A 12,988-nucleotide genomic window follows, 5' to 3' on the forward strand; every position below is an offset into this window, starting at 1 on the left:
AAAAAAAAGAAAAAAAAAAGAAAAGAAGAGGAAAATGAAAAATTATATGATAAATAAATGTGTGTATGTGTGTGTCTGTGTGTGTGTATGCTTTACCTGATTCTTGTCGTCGGTCTGACCAGTGGAAGTGCCATGTAGCTGAGCAGCTAGAATATTCGACCTCAGTAACGAGACCTGATGAGACAATGGCACGCTGGGGTCCAAGGTGGGCGTCGGTTTGATCCCCAGAGCTCTGCTCTGAGCTAGCAACGAGGCCACCGTGTTCTTCTTCGGTTTCGACACTCCGCGGCCCAAGTTTCTCGGCCGACCGTCCTTGTGGTGGGTCGTGCTCGCGCTCTCGCTCTCCTCGCTTCCGCTGCTCGGTCGTTGAGGCGAATCCGCCGCGGCGAACATCTGCGCCAACGATGTGCTTGGCGACGCTGGCACCGGCACGGAGTTCTGCGGCACTCTTCGGGGCTTCGGTCCTGGTTTTCTTCTCGCTGCTCGTGAAAATAACGAACGCTCAGTTTGCAACGAGACGACAACACACGTTGCACAGGTTTCTGGCTCCTCGGTTTCTAGATTCTTCGAAATACACGTACGAAATACGGTACGAACGAGAGGTACTTACAAGTACGATCGGAGGCGAGTAACGATTGACTTAAATTACTAAGCTGGCTGAGCGGCTGGCTGCCGGAAATCGGCGAGTTACTGCTCGTCGTCGCGGGCTTCAGCGAGAGGTTCAGAGGCGCGTCCGAATCGTTCGAATTGGTCGCGTTAGTGGTCGTCGTGTAGGACGTTGGCGCCGGTAAGACAGAGCCGTTTGTCGAGTGTGCCGGCAATTTGATCACTTCCACGCGATCCACCGACTCCCTGTAGTCGTTCGACTCGGTCTGAAAGAAATTCGAACGCCGACGTTTTACCCCGGAACCGTTGGGACCTCCATTGCCAGACGTCTGCTATCAAAATAGATCAGAGGCACGATGCCTCGCACGCTATTCGTCATATATCTAACAGATCGAACAGATTAATAATCGACCCATCTGCATCATTAACGTATATATATATATATATATATATATATATATGCGCAATTTTCTAGTCATTATTACCAAAGCGCGTTTTGCACTCTTGGATGATATTGTGAGTAATAATATATCTTTGAGATTTCTTCTTTCTTACTATGTATCGACAAAATACTGAAATACAAAATTTCTTTTTTTTTACTTTTTGAAAATTTTCTACTCAAGTGTAATAAAAGAAAAATTGGCGACAAGAGCGATGAGACATTATTCATTTTTCCTTACGATGCAAGTGGGTTTTAAAAATACGAAAAGTAAAATACGCGATAATTACCCCGGTGCGATTATACTTTCTCGGTTCCATCATCAACGAAGACGTCGTGGTGTTTGTTTGATGAGCGCTGAGAGCTGGCACAGGCGGCGGATGTACGCTCACACTCGGCGTGTCTAAGGATATAGTTTTCTTCCTGCCGCGGTTCGTTGTGCCAGGAACCTTTGGACCGACTATGCTCGACGTATACTTGATAATCTCCGTATCGGGCGGCAGCCGTACACCTCCTAATATACTGCTGGGGTCGCTAAATAGATACAATTCAAACAATCATTCGGATCGTTCAATCTCGATCGAAAAACATTCCGAGATTTATCAACGAGACGTTCGTTCGAGCATTTTTCACGTTTGGTAGCCCTTCGGGAACACTCGATTGGAATCGATCAATCGCAAGATCGATGTAAATATGATTTCACGATCGAAGTGTTATTCCACGAGTGGCACGAGCCTGTATAACATTAGTGTCAAAATTGAGAGACGAACGTACAAAAGGATGAATGCAATCGGTGTCCACAAAGAGCTAAATGCTAGCCGGGCGTGAACGCTTTTTTTTCCCCCCCCTTTCCCGCGCGCGACTATTTTGAATATGAAATGCAACCGGGGGAAACGTGCGACTATTTAAAGGACAAATTGTTTAAAACGGCGCGACGTTAAGGGCCATCGAGCAATCATAACAACGAAATTACACGGTTACAAGCACCGTATGAAAGTTAAATGAACGGGAGAGAGCCGAACAGCGCGAAAATTCACGGGTCGAAGGGAGACGAACATAGAGAAAAATACCCCGTGAATTGTGAATAACAAATATCGATCGTGCACCAGCATCCCCTTCGATTCGTTTTATTTTCATCTCTTTCTATTTTTCATTCTCATTCGTTTCTTTTTTTCTTTCTTTCTTTTTTTTTTTGGTTCTTTTTTATTTCTTTCAAGCTCGTCGACGATTATTAATAGTTTTCTTTTTTTTTTTTTGTTTGTTTGTTTGTTCATTCTTAACGATCTCTCACCTGCCCTCTTTCGCAGAACTGTAGACGTATCGGCAAGCGTGGAAAAATAATTAATGGGAAACGGTAAGTGCGCTGCGGACGCGGGGCGTCAGTTAAAAAAAGAAAAAAAAAAAAAAAAAAGAGAGAAATAATGAAAACGGGAAAAAAACCATCGATTTAACGAGCGTGTACACTCTCTCGTACCTGACAACGTTCGTTTGCGAATTCGGCGTGCTGCTGGCCGACGTGCTGTGATGAGAGGACGTGACTGGTGCTTGAGTCGAGACCGGTAAACTGCTGCTCGTCATACTCGGCGTCGTCGAGCTGCTGCTGCTGCTGCTGCTCGCTGGCGTCTTGTGACTCTTGCTTGACTTAGCTTTTCCGTCCATGCGAAACAAACATTTCACCGTTTTTTCACCCTTTTCTACCATCGAGCGCGACGGAAGGATCGAGGAAATTCGAAAACGCAAGAAAAGTTGCACCGATCCTTCCCGAACAAGAAAAGTTCATCACTTTTGTACGAATTTTAACCTCTCAGCTATGGCGAGATTCTTTTTCTCTGTACAATAAAACCCGCACTTGCAAACCGTGCAAAGGAAAAGTGTAAGAACAAACACTTTTACGCTACGTAGTTACACTGGAATGAATGAAAGTTTGAAAGAACGAACGAATTAAAGTGTGTTTTGTAAAATAATTTGAAAGATCTGAGAAACAACTGAGAAACGAGTGAGCCACCAAAGTGCGCGAAGGCCATCTACAGTTCTTCAGTTAGCCAAGAGGTTAACAATTTCAGAGAGACATAGATGGAGCAACTAACTCTGGAATGCAACGTTTCAACTGGTGGTGACACTTACACTTACTGGACTTGTGGGACGATAGGGACGGGGGATTAAGAAGAGAAGCAGGATAAGGTGGCAGAAGGCTCTCGGCGCCAGGCGGAAATCCGGGCAATCCTGCCGCTCCTTGCAACCTCGCGAGGTAGTCCTGTGCCGCCAAATGTGAGGCCATCGTCCACCATGCTGCACTAGCGGGATTGATACCTACGGAATTTCAAATGATTCGCTTTACTCTCGCTCGAGAGACGTTCGAGTCATTCGCCGCCATATTGCTAAAATATTTCTCGACTCGTTAGTCGTCGATACAAACTTCTCGAACGCACGCTAGAACCTGGTAGAAACGTAGAACGATGTAACAATGAAATTACCTAAACTCGCAGCCTGACTGGCAGCTACGCTCAGAGTACCAAGGCTGCTGTGAGAGTACGGGGGTGGCGGCGGAGCGGAAGCTGGTGTGTGGCCCCCGAATCCGGGAGCGGAGCCTCCACGGCCCAGGATCGCGTAAGCCGATGGCAAATGATGAGCCCCCAACCCATATCCGCCCGGCATACCGCCGAAAAGCGACGAAGCTGCACTGTCGCCACGAGGCCAATACGCTGCAATCAAAATCAAATTGCGCAACGTTCAATTACGAGAAATTACAGTAAGAATGTGCATAATATCCAAATACACGTGAAATATTTATACTTAAAGTAATAGTACTCGCTCGTGCTGCGGTTTGAACGATCAGTTCGAGCCAACGAGATAAAACTTTGTCGAATTGAATTTGAACTGGCCAAGTATCGCAAATTGAATTCTCTTAATTACGCCAGTTATTATCGCACTTATCATTCATAATCGACTCAAGTTAACAAGCTAGTCTGCAGCTTATTTGCGATATTGTGCCGTCATTAAGCACAAATATTCTTTATATTTCTTAGCCGGCTGTGCAATGTTGAATGAATTTGTACGAGGTACTTTATGAAGCGATTAATGATTCGTATATCATGGTTTTAATGATAAGACATGGTAGTAATTGTTAATATGTAAATTTATGGATAATTACCGTTAAGCAACATATTAGCAAAAGTGGAAACGACACTCGCTCCGCGCGTTCATCGAGTTATTGGTGAAACGAATGAACCAAGCGAGTAAGAAACAGGCAGATGGGCGTCGCGAGGAATCCCTCGTTCACGATGGATCTCGAGAATTTATAACAATTGCAATAAACATTACAAAGTTCGAGATAACTAACCTACGGTTACAATGATACTGACGATCAATGGCCAAGATAATAGCGATCGAGGCTGACTTTTGATTGATCTTTGAACGAACTTCGACGCGAGTCATTTTTTCATTGGACGCATAAATTAAAAGCTATTTCAGGTGTGCAAGTTACATGAAATTACTCTGTATACGTTGGAATGATCTCTGACTCTACAAATTGAGAAGTGAACAAGAACATATTCGTAGTAATACACTTAAAGCTCCATTTGAATGATTACCGATCCATTTTCCATCATTTTGCTTTCGCGTTAAAGTAATCACTGAAAATTTCGAATGTTCAATCTTTCTCTCAACAACGAAACGAAAGAAAATTTTTGTTGCCAACACACTCGCGATAACACGTTTGTCGACCACTCACATTCGTATTCGTGTGACGCCGATGTTGGATGAAACGCATACACGCATACTCGTTGGCAATTCAAGTTAATTAACCAATTATCCGCGAGCGTCATACGCAATTGATTTACCTCCCGGAATTAAATGTAGCCGGTGTAATAACGATAATTTGTTACGGGAGGCTCGCAAAAGCGACGGCCCATACCGGCGGCGTTCCCGAAAAATATTTGTAAATTTCGAAAACGAAGAGATAATCATCCAGCCGGTTACGAAACTCTGTTGATGCACGCTGAAAACCACGCCAACGATACGAAGAGAGCGAAATGTGTAAGAAAAGATCGACACGTATGTACATACATGCATAAAAGATCGAAAATCTGATAGTTTCAATATTCTCAAAATTACCAGAAAAGTTCAGAAAGTTAAAAGTTTCGGTAACTTTTGAGTACGAATCGATGGAAAGGAAATTTCAAAGTATCATCGAAGATACAAAAGTTCACTGTAAAAGGGGGCGTGAAAAGGGAAATTGTACGACTCTTTAGAAAGTAATTTACTTCTTTTTTTTTTTTTTTTTTTTTATTTTTCTATCTCTAGAGTTTATAGTCTTCTCGTTTCAACTGCGTTTATCTGAACCCACGGAGAGGACAAGCGATATTCACATAATGGGAATTTATCAATTCTCCCCGCTGCCTGTTACTTCTCATTCGCGTTAATAACAGTTCACGCTCAGACAAGTGGATTCAATCGGCAGGAGTTCAGTTAATCGGATGTTAACTAAAATTTCGTTCCACTGTGATGTAACTTCATCCCGTGTATAAAGTTAATAGTGATTTATACAGAGTGACTAGGAAAAAAGGTTCGAGATAGTACTTGCCGAAACATGGAAAATAGTCCTGATAACCATGGGTGGAGAAATTAATAGTTTCAAAGTTATAAACGATTTTATGTTTCAGTTGAAGCTACAAACGTAATTCTTTAATGTCAAGCACGCATAGAAATGAAAGGAAGACACGTGGAAAACTTCCTGTGTAATCAGAAAATTATAAATTTGTATAAATAAGTAAACCACTTGCATGCAGTATAATAACTCTCGAAGTCGTTTACAACTTGAGCCACGTTTATTAAGACTTTTTTCATGTTTCGACAAATACATTATGTACCTAAGAAATTACGAACCCTTTCCTCTATTCTGTAGAACGGGCTTTCGAAAAAGAATCAAGAATCATTCTCGTCAAACTTGGAAGAAAGTGTCGTCGTTTTCTCTCAGGACACCGTTGTTCGATTAATAGGAACGATTAAAGGAACAACGAATTACGCTCAGCGAGCAGGTCGATAATTAAAGCGCTCGCAAGGATACGCAGAGCAAGAAGCGAGGAATAAACTGCGATGTAACGTCGGTTAGGCGTGGTAGATGAAAATAGACGTCGATATTTCCTACTTTTCCTACGTGCCAACCAATTTTCATCAGACCTTTCTTTCGCTGCGCATCTATGATTAAACGTCGCGGATATCCTTTTGTCCCTATGGAATTATCCTAAATCAACTCCATTACCCGCTCTCTCGCCTTGGAGTAATGATGGTGCTTCGACTCGTCGCGATTACGTTCCGCGTGTACGAGAGTACTATTTTTTTTTTCAATGAGAATCACCGATGGATACAGATGACTGCGAGTATCGGTCGAGTGAGACAACAAGATCGACTAACAAGAGTCGACGATTCGAGTTCAACGGCAAACAATGAACTCGAGTCGAGCTTGAACTGAACTGTGTACATGATCGAAGCATTTTTAGAAATGTGTAATTACGTAGAGATGTAATAAAATGATAAGAGAAATAAATCTTAACCTCTTGCGCTGCAACGACTTGCCACGCACGTCGAGAACTTTTTGTTTCAAAATTGCAATATTTTCACAGTTTTAAGTATATTTTTTTTTAAGTATAACCCAGGCAAAATAAATAATAAATTTATTACTCCTCAATAATTTCTATCCAGTGATATATAGACGAGTTCAAAAAGAAAGCGACGAATTATTGTGTATACGGTTTGGTCACTCGTTATGGTCCGCAACTTTTTGTCCCAAAATTGCAATATTTTCACAGTTTCAAGTATACTTAAGTAAGTATAACCCAGGCAAAACAAATTTATTACTCCTCAATAATTTCTATCCAGTGATGTCATACCGACGAGTTCAAAAAGAAAGCGACGAATTGTTATATATACGGTATGGTCACTCGTTATGGTCCGCAATCAGTTGCCAGCGCAAGTGGTTAAGACACACGATAGATTACGAATGTGAAACACTATACTTGATATTTTATATATTTGATCCACCCGTGCTTCGATTACTCGAACCAAGAATATTATACTTACTCCTTCTATAAATTCTATTCCAATCCACATAAAAATTCGAATAAAATTCGATCGACTATTCTTCAGACTTCCATCTGCAATTCAGAAATCAGTGATTCTATTCTATCCGATCTTCACATTTCGGGCTGTCATTCTAATTCTATCCGCAAATTAGAAATCAATGATTGATTAATCGTGCTCGGAATTCTCCTTCCCCCAATTCTTATTGTCAACCAGGCATCGTGTGTGTCGCGTGCACGAGTTCGGCCGGCCTCAGTGTGTTTGCACAATTTATTGTTACAAACGCGGCCGCAAATTGTACCGTTGATTTTCTACGAGTACGGCGGCCTTGAGCAAGGCCGTGGCATTGAAATCCAAGCGCCGCTTTAATTTATACCGGTCGTTGAACCCTCGGCTGGCTTACACGACTACTTCACCGACTGGAGCAACTGCATAATACTCTAGCTACGTATACGCTATACATACCTGCTGTACATATGTATACGCGTACACACACGTTACGACGCATTACACGGCGCGAGATTGAAATTTTATCGTAACGGAGATTTTGTCTCTCTCTCTCTCTCATTTCTTCTCTCCGGTGTTTTCTCGTCGCGATTTTTAATTTCACCGTCTTCTCTTTCCTTTTTTTTGGTCTTCGTGATTTTTTAATTTTTCCCTCCCCGTAGAAATTTTTGCAACGAAAAACGATTGGATAATTACGTTTGAATTACACTCTTAAATCTGCACTCTTGTCCTTTCTCTCTCTTTCTCGAGCTTGCACGCGGAGTACATATGCAAACAACATTTTCTCGTTCGACTTTTAACGCGGTCACAAATTTCTTCGTTTCACGAGCCAGCGACTGGCGAACGAGCTGTTTCATACTTTCCTCTTTAACGTAGATGCTTTAATGGCAATCCATTATTCGTGTAACCGAGCGACCAGCGTGCAAGATAGATAGATAGATAGATACATAGATAGATAGATAGATAGAGAGAGAGAGACAGAGACAGGGCGTATTAAGCGAGTCCGCCATTTTCGGGAGCGCTGGCTAACGTCGGCCTCGCCAACCTTTCCCTAACGATTCCCGATTAAAGAAACGAAGAACAAACATCTCCGTTTATTTACCCAAGATCCCACCGGGTTCGCATGAATTTTCGTTTCGAACATTCGCTTCCGAACGATGTTCACGTTAACGATCGTTAATTGAAAAGGAAAAAGAGAAAAAAAAAGGAAAATCTATAATTGGAGATTCCAACGATCTTTCAATCGGGTAAATGGGAAGGGGCGCTGCTGCATGGATTCGCGTAACGAAGAGGAATTAAACGCACGGTAATCTTGTTTATGCGAGACAATTTCATCGAAGGTACTTCGTTTCCGCAACGCTGGGACGATAAATGGCCCGGCTAATCGTTCTCCCAGCGAATCCGATCAACGGGACCGATTCTTCGTCAGAAGGAAAACTGAATGGAACAAAGTAAGGCCCCGGCTCGTTTGGAGGAGGGGGGAGGGTTTGAAAAATCGCACGAAAAGAAAGAGGACGAGGAAAGAAACGATCTCTTTGATCGTCGTTCCAAACGAACCAAGACAAAGGCCGGCTGCTAGGGCGGTCTTGCCTACCTAGTTGGAGTACGCGATGCGTCACGTTTATCGATTAGTGATTAAGCTTCGGAGTGAGAGCCAGCCAGCTGGTTAGGTAGGGGCCACCTATCCAGGGCGAGGGAGAGAACTAGGCAATGACAGCTCCGCGACACCCTGAATCGCCACGAGTAATCGAACATCTAGGGAACATTCTGAATTTATAGTCCACAAAGCTGCTCGTCGGACACGCAGTTTTCGTAACGTAACGTAATGTAACGTAACGTAACGTAACGTAACGTAACGTAACTGAGGTATGTGGAACGAGAAATATTTTATTCATAAACGAACCATCTGATCGTAAATTAGCTTGTTCTATAGTCTCCGCATCCGTTTAAATTTTAATAACTGGAACGTTGAATCGTCACAAGTGGACCGATTGTCAGATGACCCAGTGTAGAGGGGAGAAACAAATCGCGGCCGCGGTTTTTCTTTTTTTTACCTTGCCGTTAAAATCTCGTTGGTGAAATCCGACCGTGGCGAAATCTGTCTTGGAATAAATATCAACGCACGCTCGCAATAACCGGTCAAACCCTCCAACGAGAACGTTTATTGCGCGATTTTAACGATTTCAACGGCTGGAGAGGTTTCGGCATGGCCATCGATTAACAGGGAAAAACAATGCTCCACCCTCCCCCTCCGCCGCTCCTCAACCCCTTTATTAACGCGCACGGAAAAACAGGAAATTAGCGACGCGACTGTGACTGTCCCTTCCAGTTAGACGCTCGAGGATGATGACGTCCCATGAGCATGCCCATCGATGACCCTATCCTCTATTTTCAGGCCGCTTTCGATCGTCCCCTTATTCCCCTTCGACGAGGCTGATTCTATTCTCTCTCTCGTAATACTTCGTGCAGAAAATGTCCAATTTTATTTTGGCGCGTTCTATTGTCAATTATCTCGATTATATATCCGTTCTGATTTACGTGTTGCAACTTCCCCGGCAGGAAATCTTCCAAATGACGGATAATTCCAAATGATCTCGTGCAACATTCAAATCAGGAACCAGACTTTACTAATTACCATCTTCTCACAAAAAAAAAAAAAAAAAAAAAAAAAAAAAAAAAAAAAAAAAAAANAAAAAAAAAAAAAAAGAAAAAAGAAGAAAACACATTTTCATTTGCCTTTAGCGGCAAAGATTTCGAGACACGTACGCGCGACTAGAATTCAAATCGAAATCCACCATTTCTTTTCGTTGCTCTTCAATGGGAAAGAGAGAAGCCGGGGAAAATTCGTCGAATAACGAGAGATTCGATACCACGGCGCGCTCGCTCCTTTTGTCCGCGTTGGCTGCGTTCAACGAACAACAAATCTCGCTCGCCGAGGCTCGATGCGGAATCAGCGAACGAACAGGCCGATAAGAGAAACTAAACAAGCTAGGATATAGACGAGAGAGAGAGGAGAGGTGGAGATACAGCACCGTAGGCGGAGGAGAGAGCGTTACGAGAGCGCGGGGGCTGGGGCTCGTGGAATGTGTTGGGTCCGTGAGCCGGGAAAATGGCCGTGTTATTAAATCGATCGGCGCTCTCTGGCCAGTGGGGGTTGGAGCTAGGCCAGGGGGCTCCGAGAGGGAGAGAAACGTATATAGCTCCGAGGGGATGATGAGAAACGCGACGGCGAAGGGGATTGGGAATTACGAATGGTTCTTGCGATGGTCGTTCCGCCGCATCGCCGGAAATCGGTGTCTCCTGTTTATGCGTTTTAATACATAATGCACGCTTCTCGTAATTATTCCAATGGATAACTGTTACAGTCTCTCTGGTGAAACCAGCGCTTTTCAGTAAATGCAGAATTGCTCGTGGGTATATGGCACGGCTCGCGAACATAACACGACACAGTTCGTTGGAAATCAATCCTTACTTGGATTCTTGGTTCTAGATTTATTAATATTAATTCGAATGCTCACCAGTAGCAGGAGTTACATGGAATTGTATATCTTCGTTTGGACTTTTGGTTCTAGTTGTTTCTCAGTTTTTAATTTAATTTGAAAATTTTCAATAATGTCTTGTTGCCGTTCGAACGAGATTAAGTTAGACTTTTTGTTTTCGTAGTTTGCGCGTGTTTGACTTAGTAGACGGAGATCGTATTTTCAACCGATCAACCTAGTCGCTACTAAAGCCTACCTAGTCATAGCTAAAGCTTTACCTAGTCATAGCTAAAAATGACACAATTAAAAAAAGAAATCGACGTCAGTTAGGTTGGCCACAGCTAGCGAAACGACACGCAAAAAGATCCTCGAATTCCTCGTCTTGCAACTTCAAACAATTCTAAATACCAACCAGCGGGAATTCTACGAAATTCTGCGACGAAGCAGAGGAGAAAAGGAAGAAGAGAAAGGGGCAAGAAACAGAGATGAAGGGAGAAGGAGATTATTGCGGAACAGGATAACGTAACTTCGTTGCTATTTCAGGTATCACAGAGAAAGACAGAGTATACAGGCTGGATCTTTTATTTTTCTTTCGTTCTTCTTCTGCTGCTTCTTCATTTTTTTTCGTTCACCCCTTTCTTCCCGTCGTTGGCGCAGCCTCAACGAGTGGAACGTGCCGAGAAGAAAATAGCCCGGACCAACGCCGTGGCACGGAACGACGCGAATCTTACGGGTTGGTAAAGGCAACACGGAATGAAAGATCCGAGATTTAACGCGACGCTATATTCATTCGACGTGTACGCCTGCAAGATACAAATAAAACTCGCGTAATCACGACGAGGGTCTCTCTTCGTCGCGGCGAAGTCACCGCGCGTATACGTGTGTGTGTGTGTGTGTCGCGTTTCGACTTTTTCTTTCTCCACTGTCTCCTTTCGTTTTCCCCTTGGCTAAAATCGCTGCCTCTTTCTCGCGCAGCCTTCGAGAGTCGTCACCGCGTTATTGTTCCCTCCTACAGAGAGCAGATTATGGGAAATCGTGCCCCTTTCGTTCGTCGAATTTTACACGACTTCAGTCGGTAGATTCGAGTTCGAACAGCTTTCGACAATTTGGTTATAAATTGTCAATTTTCTGTAAATCATCCGAACGTTTCATCTTACAATTTTTGCTTTTTCCTTATAATAGACTTCTTTTCGTTGTTTGGACTGATTAAGAGGAGATTACAGGAAATCGTGCCCCTTTCGTTCGTCGAATTTTACACGACTTCAGTCGGTAGATTCAAGTTCGAATAGCTTTCGACAGTTTGATCATAAATTGTCAATTTTCTGTAAATCAACCGAAAGTTTCATTTTTGCTTTTTTCTTATAATAGACTTTTAGACGATTTTTGCTTTTAAACTTTAGACAATTTTGCTTTTAGACTTTTAGACTTTTAGATAATTTTTGCTTTTTTCTTATAATAGACTTCTTTCCGTTGTTTGGAATGGACTGACTAAGAAGAGATTATAGGAAATCGTGTCCCTTTCGTTTATCGGATTTTACACGATTTCGGTCGGTGATTTCGAGTTCAAATAGCTTTTGTCAATTTCCTGTAAATCATCCGAAAGTTTCATTTTACAATGCTTGCTTTTCTCTTATAATAGACTTTTCGTCATTTGTAATGGTAATGGATTGACTCACTATGATTCACAGTTTGTGAGATAAGAATTGACTATCTTTCGACTGTCCAAACATCCCTTACGAATTCCTCGATACTGCTAGTCATCGAATATGTATAATCGAGGACTTTCCCATACATCGTGATTGAAAACCCACGAAAGAAGCACATTCTATTCTGCCATCGGAGACATCGCGATACGAATTGCAATTACCATCGCGAAACCATCGCGTTATTACTCAGCCACAGTGTGATTTCGCTAGCGATGACGCTCTGTGATTTGGTGGCTTTAGACTCGGCGCAGAGGCGATCGATGTGACATTGTTGCGATTTCATAGCGCCGACATTGTGTAATTTTGCAGCTTTATTCGGCAGCCTCGACGTGCGATTGCGATTTCGCGGTGACGCGGCGCCGTTCCATAGCATTTTGCCGAGCATCGTGCAATTAACGCGATAATAAAATTCGAAATGGAACAGGCTCGACAGATTGACGCGTCGATTCGCGGAAGTTTGAAAGAAAATAACATGAAAATAGGTATTAAAAAGATCCAAGTGACACGATGAGCAATCCTTCGATAGTTGTGTGTAATCGGGTAACTCGTAACAAGCGTTGGATCGCGCCATTAGAAGTACAAAGCTACGAAAATCGCGCAGAATCGTCAGAGAAAATCGGAACGCCCGTCTCCGGCGATCTTTAAGCGACAGCGGATATCCAATCTATATCGAC

At 42.9% G+C, this 12,988-nt stretch overlaps 1 protein-coding gene across 4 annotated transcripts in view; it reads right to left on the bottom strand.

Moving 5' to 3' along the window:
• LOC122535407 (bromodomain adjacent to zinc finger domain protein 2B) overlaps nucleotides 1-12,988 on the bottom strand; it is a 93,345-nt gene that overhangs the window by 23,518 nt on the left and 56,839 nt on the right. For 2 of the 4 annotated variants that reach the window (XM_043667044.1, XM_043666962.1), the window contains exons 4-10: nucleotides 3,520-3,747; nucleotides 3,170-3,355; nucleotides 2,520-2,691; nucleotides 2,337-2,354; nucleotides 1,336-1,579; nucleotides 611-872; nucleotides 97-479 (exon numbers count right to left, since the gene is read on the bottom strand). In XM_043667044.1, coding sequence (XP_043522979.1) covers nucleotides 97-479; nucleotides 611-872; nucleotides 1,336-1,579; nucleotides 2,337-2,354; nucleotides 2,520-2,691; nucleotides 3,170-3,355; nucleotides 3,520-3,747 — 1,493 coding nt within the window. Of the gene's footprint in view, nucleotides 1-96; nucleotides 480-610; nucleotides 936-1,335; nucleotides 1,580-2,336; nucleotides 2,355-2,519; nucleotides 2,692-3,169; nucleotides 3,356-3,519; nucleotides 3,748-12,988 lie in introns of all 4 variants that reach the window. The other 2 variants (XM_043667200.1, XM_043667116.1) reach the window with 2 other exon arrangements.

This window comes from Frieseomelitta varia, unplaced genomic scaffold (assembly GCF_011392965.1).
Source record: "Frieseomelitta varia isolate USP_RPSP 00005682 unplaced genomic scaffold, Fvar_1.2 scaffold_1012, whole genome shotgun sequence".
Lineage (NCBI taxonomy): Eukaryota > Metazoa > Arthropoda > Insecta > Hymenoptera > Apidae > Frieseomelitta > Frieseomelitta varia.